We start from the raw sequence: 12,012 nt of genomic DNA, 5'->3' as shown, positions 1-12,012 counted from the left end.
TTGAATTCTGGCTTGTTCTGAGAGATCCTGTAGCTGTTCAGGTGTGGGTGACTGTTAAAAGCTGTGCAAATGGATGACCCTAATTCAACATGGCTCTCAACAGACGTTTTCCTCCTAGAGACGTCTGTGTTTTGCTAAGCACATTATGATTTATCATGTAGCATAGATGTTGTTTCCTCAGCAGTATCTTCTTGGTGTTTCGTCAAACTGTAAATTCGTGCTTTTAAAATCTCAGTTACCTGGATGCCAGGGTTTCATTTCAAGGTTTGACTTTCAGCTCAATACAGATGCTCATTAAAGTCAAGGGAAGGACCCTACTTATTCAGATGTGTTAAGAAAGAGACCTTATACTTCTTTTCAAGCTTAAGTAACCCTGAACATAAATCTGCCATTTGGATCCTTCACTGTGCAGTCAGTACAACAGCTTCCACTTCTGCTGTCACAGATGGTATTCCAAACCCACGGTCTGCTTTAAGTCCTCACACAACTCTCCATACCTTTGTATGCGTGTGCTCAAACACCCATAACAGACTTGCCCTTCCAATTCCCAAAGTCAAGAAGTGCTTCTTTCTGCCTTTCCAGATGGGTGATAGACTCATTTAAAAAAGGAGTTGGGCAGCCACATGACTTTGGTGACCTGTGCCAAAAGAACTTTATGGTGTCCTAGAAGCTCTTGAGTTTTCCCTGGAAAAGGCACTTGGACTGGAGTTTCCTACAGTGTGTCTGTAGCAAAGAGAAAGAAGGACAGAGCCATAGGCCTGCTGTGGATGCAAGGGCAGGCTAGCTAGGCAGTAAGGAGCTCGTGCCTGCCCAGGGACACTGACAGGAGACAAAAGGGAGAGAAAGGAAAGACAAAGTTCATAATCCCTTAACATTTTCCTCCTTATTTTGCCATTCTAAAGTTGCCCTTGCTGGGGTTAATTAACAACTATGAATGCCAGTGCTACAGGAACAAAGTAGATTGCAGTTTTTACCCCTCTCCCACATTTTCCGTCGCTGTGACTGGACCTCAGGATGTGACCTCTGTAAATGCTCTCTCATTACTTTCCTACTAATTAGTCTCATTTCATTTATGAGTTATATTAGCTGGGGAATTTATAGGGTTTAACACATTAAAAAATAAAGCTTCTTGACATTTGAAAATACTCTCACTTTGGAGAAACTGTCAGTCCTCTTCACATCTGCACATAAGGGGATGGTTGAAAGAGTCATCTGGGGATAAGGAAGCGTTCTCCTCACAGCAATGGCTATGCAAAGTGTTAAGAAGGCCATGCCATGCTGGCTTAATGTGAGCACTTGTGTCTTATAGCTAAATGCCACAAATGTTTAAAACCTAGACTCAGCTCATATAACTATGGGCGTTAGACTGTTCAGAAAGATAAAAGAGGTGTCACCCTTTGCTTCTCAGACAAGAGGAGGTGATTCATCCTGCCTAAGCCATGAACTAGTCTCTGGAGACGTGGCTTTCTCTCTGCACTTATCACAGCAGGGGCCTTGGGGGGCCACAGCTATGACTTCAGTGTCTGCTGCTTGGTAGGATGTGATTCAGCCTCCGAGTTTAGTGTGATAAAAGAACTTACTAGAAGTTCTTGATTTTGGAGCATTCTACTTTTTTCTACAGGTGCAACTGACTGCAAGTTCAGACATGGCCTCTAACAGCTGGTTGTGCTCTCCACCCCTCTGTGTGCATACATGCATGTAAACTGAGGGAAAATGCCACTGAAAATTCAGCCTAGAGCAGCAGCACCCAAATCAGCACATTTTTTAAGTGGCTAAAGCACTTAAAAAACCAGAGGCCATTCTGAAGGGCCAGGTACAGCTTGCTGGTGTTCACCTTTAACAGAATAACAGCCTTCCATCTGTTCTCCAATATCACCTCCTCAGAAATTTGACTGGGATTAAGAAGGATTAAACTTCTGATAGAGCCATGCCGGAAGCCAAAAGAGGAGCTTCTTTGTGTCTGTTCACTGGAACCTCTTCTGAAGGGGTGTCTCCTTCAGACTTGCCTTCTCTACACATGCCTCCTTGTACGGAAAAATTGCTGAACAAAAGAAACTGAGTTAAGGTGAACAACTTCTGTTGTATTACAAGTTTTAAGACATAAGGATGTGATCTATTCTGAAAGTCCCTGATGATTTATTTAGTGGGAATATTTCTACATTGTTTCCTTTAACATCAGAGAAAATGTGCCTTTGGAGAGGCACAGCTTTTATCTCATCCCTTTTAAAATCACACCACTGATCTCAAAAGAAAGGCTATGCCATGTCAGAATTTAAAACATTCACCTTATGGCTGTCACCCAAAGTAGATGAAATATATGCCATCGAGTTTTAAATGACTGCTTATGCTGCCAGTCACAGTCAGATCCTGAACTGAATCATGTAAATTTCCTCTGTTTCCCTGAAAGTGATGAAGCTGAATCTTTTTATACCAGAAAAGGACCTGGCCCTTAAGTTTCAGCGTCTTCCAAATCCAAAGTAATTTTATCCACTTGAATAATTTATCATCATAACCTATTTTTCATTAATTTGACTATGCTCTTGTTCCTCTCGGGCTTGGTACTTACAGCATAGCTCTACTGCGAAAAACAACTATGTGAAATTAGCACTTTCTTACTCAGCAGAACCCTTTCCTGTGAGAAGTCAGAAAGAGTGCTGCTTAACTTACCATGAAAAGTACTAAAATCTCTCTTTGCCCCTTCCCTGCTTTCCTCCCAAAAGGACCAGCGGAGCCAGGGGGAAGCAAATGGGTCAGGATTTTTGGCTCTTTCATTTATGTGACAGCCAACCAAGCTCCAGGGCCACCTGGGCAGCCTGGGGGTCTCTGGGCTGTGACCAGCGTGACCATCCTGCTGCTGGCAGCGAAGCTGTAGCCGCCAGCAGAGCTTGCAGAGCTGCTGCCACTGATGGCAAGTGAAAACAACATGATTTCCCACTTCCAGCTGATGTGCTCAGCTCAACAGAGACAGACAGTCGTGTGTTTAAAATTAATCTTAGGCATAAGGATTGCAGGATGATGACCACTAAAATTCTAGGGACTGGGAAAACAGAAGAAGCTGTTGGTTGATGTGCTGTAAAACATCTCATGTGTGAGCACTTCTGTACTAATCCTGAGGAATTTGTTTAGCTAAAATAGATTATGGAATCAGATTGGGGGGGCCCAAAATCAAGTAAGATGTGGGGACAATTTCTGAATAAACTGGTTGTTCATACAGAGACCAGTAAAGTAACATTGGCATAAGATCTCTCTAGGAAGACAATACATTTTGAGGCAGCATTCCCCGCAGTGTATCCAAATTTTTTTCCTACTTTAGTACTTTCTAAAACTCACACTGAAAATTCAAGATTAGTATTCCCCAAGAAAGCATATCAATACATTGTAAAAACAGGAACTTTCAAAAGAACTTGGAATTTTTCTTTGCCATAGGACATCATTTATTACAAGGATGTTCTTCAAATTTAGAGAGTCTCTAACATATGACTAAGTCTGAAGTAACTTTGTCTGTCAAAAGGTAAAGGGCAAATGAGTTATCAGGGCAGCTGGGTCATCAGAATTCATTCTCTTAGGACCCGATGTAGTAAAAAATATCCTCAGTCTTCCAAACAACTGAAGTCCCAAAAGGCCACAAATCCTAGCCTTGCAACAGGCCAACTTATCCAACACAAAGGTCAGCATCATTAAACAGAATAAACAAACCAATCCAAGAGCCAGAAATGACAGATCTGCCTCGGAGGGGAAGGAGTCATGCAGCTATCTCTCTGGGCCTCCTTCATTTCTACACTTGCACAGTCCCAAACTTCTTTGCACACCCCCACACAGTTGCTCTCCTGTGTTTCACTCCACACACACATGTGCACATATAAGCCTGTACAATGGGTGCACGCATGGAACCAGAAAAACGTCCCCTCAAAACATGGGAATCCATGAGATGGGCCTTTGCCAAACAGTATGGAAACAGCAGCTGATGGAACTGAGCCCTTCTGATCATGTACAGACCTCTGGCCCTCTAGCCTTATGTCACTCGTGCACCGGTGTTGGGGCAGGAACAGCGAGAGGCAGGGTTGTAGCAAAGGCAAAGAAGGCTTTATTGAAAAGAACCACACAGTGTTTATAGAGTGGTATGATAGATTCTATTCTACTGGTTAACTAACAGAAACATCTTCTCATGCACTGTCCTCGAGAGGAACAGAAAAATAAAGTAGAAAAACAGCACCTGCAAATTGTTTATAGTCAACAGGTTATCACATCTTTCCAGCTCCCTAAAACTTCTCACAAGCCACCTTGAGAAATGCTTGCCATTTCTCTCTCTCTGTCCCATGGCATCCACAACCTTATTTCTCACTGCCTTGCAGGAAATAGTGTTTTGGTCAGGGGTTAACAACAGCTTGTAGAGTTGAGTACTTGTTTCTACTTCTAGCTCTCACTACCATCTCACCAGTTTCTGCCAGTCAGGGCCAGGATAAAACCCATACTTATTCCTCTGCTTGCCTTCTCACCAGCTGAAAAGGCACAGGATGTGTTCCCACCAACCCTGGTACTGGCACACAACACTCCCAGCCCAGATCATGCTCCAGCCCACACCTGCACCTTCCATTACTGCCCTGGAGCCAGCAGCCACCAATCCTCCTGCAGCAACTAGCACACATGGCAGCACAAGACTAAGAAGAGGGGACACTTCTCTCTTTTCGTGATGTTTACTCACAGCCCCCTCTACCTATCTACAACCCAAAAATCTCTCAATTAATTTTCAAGGAACCAAGGAAATAACTTAGGCACTTTGCAGCAAAGTACTTTTCACAGATGAGAGCACAGCTGTTTGCAAGTTTATTTCCTTCTGTCACCACACTGGAAATGTATCCTGTGCTTAGAGTCATACTAACCTCTAATGAATTTGGTGAGGACGCAGACTTAAAAAAAACTACAGGCATTAGCAGCAGGCTGTGAACCCAGAAGGGAGATCTGCTTTCTCCTGTGTGTATGTACAACAGGGCCAAACCTCAGCTCCAGCACGACGTGACAATGCTGCTGTTCCTACCTGAGTGACAGCTGTCACACACTGTCCCGAGGTGCTGAGCAGGGGCCTTGGAGCCACGAGCTCGAGCTGCCACAGCAGGAGCTCAGCAGCAAATGTGAGCATGCTGGCTGTGGAGAGAAGCTCCCACCATGCAGGACCTGAGTTTTCTTTCACTTTTTAAAATTGCTTTTATAAGCTTTCAGTATGAAGATTAGGTAAATCCCCATTCTAGGGTGCTGTGTGTGAAATTTAAAATGTCCGTATTAATGCAGATATAAACCAACTACAACATCTAAAGCTCAATGCTGTAAATAAGTGTGCAGTACGAGGAGAGGACAAATCTCAGCTGGGACTTGACAGATTCAGGTTTTGTTCTCATTTCTACCCTTGACCTGTTTGGTGACTTTGAGTAAGTCATTGCTTCCTTTCTATTTCTTTCTGGGTCAGGGACTGCCTGTCATTTTGTGTTCATAGCAGCTGGCATGAAAAGCCCCAGTCTCAGTGAAGATCTCTGGACACTACTTCAATAAAACCAATATCCAAATACCTGTTAAAAATAGACCACGGGAAGCCTTTTTCTTTCCTTGGTAAAAAGGTGTCATGTTGCAATGAGTGAAAACTTCAGATGTATCATTAAGTAAATAAATATATACATGCATAACTGCATTTACACCAAATACACATATATTCAATTCTGTTCCTAATTAAAATCTAGAAAACTATCACAACTTTACTAGATCACATCTCACCTCTGTATCTCTAAAATACTAAAATTTTATCGTCTCACTTCTAATAGATTTGCTATATCTTACCAGTAAGATTTATTTTCTAGCTTTGCATAAAACTCAACTCTGAATGCATTTTTAAAGCCATCATTTTCCCAAGCACATGGCACAGAATTGTATTTATGTTACAATGAAACCTCATATTTTTCAGTCTGTATTTGAAAGTAGTTAACATTTTTCTATCCAAATCACTCTGCTTCTCAGCAGTGCTGAAATAAGCTTTTTTTCTAGTGTTCTCAGCATCTGTTCTGCCTTTTCTTACCTCTCCCTCCTCACTTACACATATAAATGTCCATTTATAAGCTTCCAGCTGAAATAGATGCCAAACTTAATCCAATTGCATAAATTCACAACATAAGCTGCAAAAAGTACATCACTACATGCCTCAAGAATTCACAGCCTCTCTTAAAACGTCTGACAGGATCCCTGAAATTGTACTGGAAAGATTCCGTACTTTGTTTCCACGGATGTGCAGCAAGGTTTTTGTTCTTGCTGTGGGCACTTGATTTCTGATATAAGTGCTGATGTGTGACTTGCAAGAGCAAAGAGTTCAAGGTCATTTATTTTCTAGTCTCAGTGAGCAAGGCATTGATCTGCTAAGCAGAAGTAAGGGTCAGGGAACCTTGAAACAGAAGATAATAGTGCTACAGATCACATTAAGAACAAATAAACAATGAAAACATTGAAAAATAATAATAATTAAAATAAAAGTAATGGGAGCAAAGGTAATGGGAAGCTTTGAAAACCTGTTTTGGGTTAAAGCCATTGAGTTCTCTGAAAGTTTTGAGGTCCTATAAGATAGGAAGTGTCACACTATTTTAGATGTCTGGTCAAGCCCTGGTTCGAAAACTAGAAAGCAATAACTTACAGATTGATTTTGATTGTTAATGTACAGGCATCAACTGAGATGGGATATTGGTTGTAAAATCTGACACATTCTGACAGGTGGAGCACACATTTTAAATGTTTGGGTTTTGGAAGGAAGCAGACAGCAGCATTGAATGACAGAAATTTTAAACACCAAGGATAAAGATTTTTTTTTCCTTCAGATGGTATATTTAATTTTTCTTAATGATGAAGTTTAAAGACACATGTATTTTGACAATGTTTTTCATCACAAGAACAAAGGCAACAATGTAGAATGACTTGTTCAATAAGATCATTAAAAATTCTTACCTTACATAATTTACATTTTTTAATATAAAAAAGAAATTTATAATCGGATACAGATTAGTATTAGTATTTTCAAATGCTGCTGGATTGAGAAATGGCTGCTTTTTATTTGTCAGTTCAAGTATCCCTCTGGAAACAGCTGCAATACTTGAATTGTAATTCTAGTTGGCAGCAAAAACTGGTCACCATGTCAGAACTGTTCTGACAGAGTAAATGACTGAAGGAGGAAACCTGCAGGGAAGTAACTTTATTTTTTTTTTTTAGAAAGAAGTAACTTTGTTTTCTTTTTTTAGAAATGTTGGCTGAGCTTGCATCAGTGGGGTCCCATGGGTTCCCATGACCATCATCCCCATCTTTAAATAAATAACAAGCTACCTCCAGTGACAAACAATTACCCACCCATCACTGCAGCAGCACTTCTGGACCACTGCTGCTTCTGCCACCAGCAAAAGTTCACGATTTCTCAGCTCAAGAGCCTGTCCCTTGCTAATGGATGACTTTTGAAATGTCTGCTCAAAGTGGAAGGTTTATTTATTTATTTATTTATTCTGAAGAGGTGTACAAGCAACACAGTTTGGACTCTGGTTTCTTATACTAGAGTCCCCAGTCTTCTTGATGGCTGCTTTCTAAGTCTCCACAGGAAAAGGCAATGAGGGTGTCAGTGCCCAGCCTGCACAGCCAAGTTCTTTTTTCTCCCTTGAAGACCCTCTCAGGCATGGCAAGAGAATCACAGAAGGCTTGCAAGGAAAATGCTAAAGCCACAGACTAAATCATCCACTGGATGAGGCATCACTGCCTTCCCACAGACATCCTGAGCCCTGGCCCCCAGTGACAATTTCTCCTTTTCATCTCTTAGTAACAGAATAAATGGTCCCTCCACAAAGCTGCTGTGAAGAGCAACAAAACAACAGACTGACACTTCCAGGTAGATTGTATTGTAACTCACAGGCAAATCACTTATACCCTTAGTCAGGAAAGGCTTTGAAATCCTTTTGAGGAATGCACTGATGACTGAGGCAAAGGGAAATATATTTACTTAGCAAGACTCTGGGTGCAAGTTGGTGCTCCCTTGTCACCTGTAGCAGGCAGGTGAAGGAAAGGGCCTCTAAGGAAAGCCTGCTCCCTGATGGACAGAGAAATATGCACAGCTGGAGCATGCAGCTGATTTAATCTTAGTGCCTCAGAGAGAATGCCAATCTGTGATGTGGCGAGTGGGCAGGAAGGAGAAGTAGTGTGGATCTGTATGGGTCACAGAAATGTCTGTTGCAACACCATCCTCATCAAAGACAATGCACAGTGGTAAATGATGCAGATGAACTCCCTGAGCTCTTACAGGGCTTTACAAACTTCCACCAAAAAGAAACTTTTTACAAGTGAACCACTTATTTCATTTAAATACGTGGCCTGTATAATCAGAGTCTTTGAAGTAGGGAGACAGATGATCAGGGTTTGCCTTTTGATGTTTCCAAATTGTTTTAGCAAGTAACAACTATGCCTGAAGTATTTTCTGGGAAACTTTATTAGCAACGACGTTTACAACAATCTTAGAGACCAAGTTTCTCTTAGTACTGCTGTTAAATAATCTTCCAGAAACTGAAATCTTACAAAGCAAACTTCGGGTCTACAAATCACATAATGAATTTTATGTTAATTCAGCTGGAATCCCCAATCAAATCAGCTACAATTCTATTCAATGCTCTGTACAAATTCACAATAAAAAGATTCACAGGATTTTTAGGATTCACACAGATCCCAGTCTTGCTCTCTATCCATCTACTTGCACCCAGCTCAAGTCAATTGATCTTGCAAGAAAACATCTAGCTCAGAGAACAGAGAACAGGCTCTGAAGCAAAAAAGAACTGACTTTATCAGTAAACCAGAGACTCCCTCACACCTACAAAGGAGCAGCACAAGCTGCCTAGTTATGAGCTACAGCTGTTCCACTGATCAGCCTGAGTGCAATGATAATTTTTACCAAGGCAACTTGAAGAGGCTTCCCCTCCTTGGGGGCTGCTGTAAAGGACTGTGCTCACATTTCACATTCTACACAACTCCTGAAATCAACAGGAACACTCACAGCCACTGCTGTTAGACAGGCCACACACAGAAAGACACTGCGGTTTGAATAAAGGAAACAGGATTTTCTTTTTACCTTTTGGTTTTTGTTCTGAAGACAAGGAAAACAAAACCGCTTCAGGCAATCTTCCTAGCCCACACTTACACAGCAAAAAAGGGAAAATAGCCCACTTGAAAACACAGTTACCACCAACACTTTATTGAGGAAAGCCTAAAACTCATTAACTGCAGTAACTGGAATGCAGAAATTATTTTTAAAAGTTTGTTTTTTCCAAGCAATTTCTGAGTTAAAGAAGTAAAAAAGAACAGTCCTGGGTTCCTTCCCCAAAACAGCCTGATAAATTCAATCCAATTTAATGAAAATATTTATGAATAAGACTGCAGTCTTCTTACAGCTGGAAAGTGAAATTGTATATAGGAATAATGAAAGTAATGTTAAAACTATGAACTAACAATTCCACTGGGGTTCTTTGGTGATGTCAAATACACTGAAATTTGCTAAGCAATCATACACCTGAAAATGAAGTAATTTTCTATTCATGAAACATATGAAACTGGTCACAGTTAAGAGGGAAAAATAAAATAATGGTTTACACAATTACACTTGACCCTCTGGCACCGCACTATTTCATTTACTGCTAGAAGCAGATGGGCAATTATACAAAAGAATTTGAAATACAAATGTCTTGTGGACAGAGGACTTGCTGGTGCGTTTCAAGCTTCCTACTCTTCAGAAGCATTTCAGCTTTCTATTTACCGACTGAAGCTAAAAGAAGTTACAATCACTTCTCAAAAGTCAAATGGCAGCAGCATTCAGCAGAGAGCAGCTCCTTGCCTTTACCTTGTTTTTATTCCCTCCATTATTATCACACTCTAAATTAGAGAATGTGTTTTTTTCTTTTCTCTCATCCTCTGAAATGGATTTTAAGCATCAATCCATTAGGAAAAGGCAAATCATAGAGCTGGAAGAAGTGAGGTAGTGTTGTGGGCTCAAGTGTAAAAACCCCCCCTTATTTAAGTGCATCTCACATTGCAAGTGTAGAAAGGTATGCTTCTGAAAATACACATATTGATTAGTTCAGAAATGAAACTCTGGGAAGACATTCGTGCAGCCTGAATTTTTCAGCTTCATTTGGAGTCTACTTTGGCACTTTTGCATGAAGTGCTTCTCCTGATGTCCATCCCACACCTACAGAGAAGTGCTTCAAACCATTGCTGAAGAAGCTGCTCAGTGCAGAGTGGCCGTAAGGCAGAAGTTTTCTTCCATGAGTTGGCACAAATTCCTTGGGCCAGACTCGTGCATCCATGCTGTCCCACACTTTACACATACAGCTGTGGGGCATGTGGGACATGCTTAAATGACTGGCCAAAAAGGATCTTTTCTTCTTTCAGGAAGAAAATGCGCAGCGAAGGAAAATAAGGGTTCAATCTGTTTTGCTTATCAGAAAAGAAAGATGAAAAATGACTCCACAATACCTACCAAGGGAGTGTATTAACTGAGAACCAGCTTAATGGAAATGAATGGCTTGAAGCAGGAAAATTAAAAGAACAAACAACACTGATAACCAGTGGGAAAAAATACCAACAGACACAGTGGATTTTTAATTTCTGGTGCTGTTCATCGCTTTTATAGAAGAAACATCTGTCTGTCTAATACAAGCCACAGACACCAAAGAAACCCAAGGAAACTGGATGACTTAAAACTGCACACCACTTGGGGATAAATTCTGCCCTTCCTTTGACAAAAACTGTTTTCAATGAATCTTTCTGGAACAGAACCCATATAGAGCTTCTAATATACCATTTCACAGTAATGGCCACACTGGTATCTTCCTGTCAAAGAAATCCATTAAATTAGACACCAGCCTGACAGAACAAGAAGCTCAGAAAGAAACTAAACTTGTTAATGTAAACTACATGTACATTCTCTACAAAAACTGCCATTCTCTTGCTTCATAATTATCTTCTCCTTCAAGTCTTATAACAGTGATTAAAAAAAAAACCTACTCAATCTTCCACACACATCTGCGCCACATTTCAGATGTGACATCCATTGTTCAAAGCAAAACTGAGTATCTCCTTTTAATTACTGCACCATTTTCTGTAAAAAGAGCCTGAACTTTAAAGCTCTGGTTTAGCAGACTCAAGAAATAAATTTAGCTGCAAAACTTAAGTAAAATACATGCTTAAGTGCTCAGCTGAATCAGTTTTTCATAATACTTTCGTCCCCCTTACAGCAGAGTTCATGCAATAACTTGGCTGGTCGCTGACAACACAGCACTTAGACATAGGAGACAATTATTTAACAGCCTTTTCTCCTATTAGCTTTGGAAATTAATACTTTATTACTTCATACAAGACAGTAAAAAGAATAAAAATAATCAACAACTTTTCATAAAAATTAAAAGGATTTAAACCCAAATCTTATTAAAAAGCCAAACTTAAAACCAAACTAAAGAAATACTATATTTGCACACACTTTTAAAGGAAGATATTACAAAGTTTTTTTTTTTTTATATCAACAGGCACTCTTCATTCATCTGCAAGAAACTAGGTTAGGTCTCCATAGGCCACAGTCAGAGTTATTAAGTAAGTAAATACGCCACTGCTTCTGTGCCCTCCTTTTATTTCCTTGCTTCTTCAGTCTCCTCTGACTCTCTCTCTTGATGCTCTCTTTCCCACCTCAATTCTTTCAACTCTTGTCTGTACTTCCGTTCAATGAACCGTTTCTGATGGGCCATCTGGGGAAAGTTATCTGACACAAGGAGAAATATTTTACATTAATAAACAAACTGGTAACAGAGAAAGCCTCAACTCGTTTTGTTTTAAACTTTGATGCTATCAGAGGTAGGGGGAAACAATGTTGTTCCCATTTTTACTCATTTATTTCTTATAATACATAGTAAACCAGGACTGTTTCATAACACTTTGGTTTCTTTGTGATTTCTTTACATCTGTTTCTCC

General features: G+C 40.4%; 1 protein-coding gene across 2 annotated transcripts in view; it reads right to left on the bottom strand.

Annotated features, from left to right (window-relative positions):
* Positions 1 to 11,369: 11,369 nt before the first annotated feature.
* DROSHA (drosha ribonuclease III) overlaps positions 11,370 to 12,012 on the bottom strand; it is a 71,084-nt gene continuing 70,441 nt past the window's right edge. For both annotated transcript variants that reach the window (XM_005481658.4, XM_074545117.1), the window contains one exon: positions 11,370 to 11,803. In XM_005481658.4, the coding sequence (XP_005481715.1) occupies positions 11,673 to 11,803 (131 nt within the window). In that variant the 3' untranslated portion in view covers positions 11,370 to 11,672. The remainder of the gene's footprint in view (positions 11,804 to 12,012) is intronic.

Source organism: Zonotrichia albicollis, chromosome 1 (assembly GCF_047830755.1).
Source record: "Zonotrichia albicollis isolate bZonAlb1 chromosome 1, bZonAlb1.hap1, whole genome shotgun sequence".
Taxonomy (NCBI): domain Eukaryota; kingdom Metazoa; phylum Chordata; class Aves; order Passeriformes; family Passerellidae; genus Zonotrichia; species Zonotrichia albicollis.
Note: the sequence above shows the minus strand (reverse complement) of the source record. Positions and strands in the feature narration are given on the sequence as shown.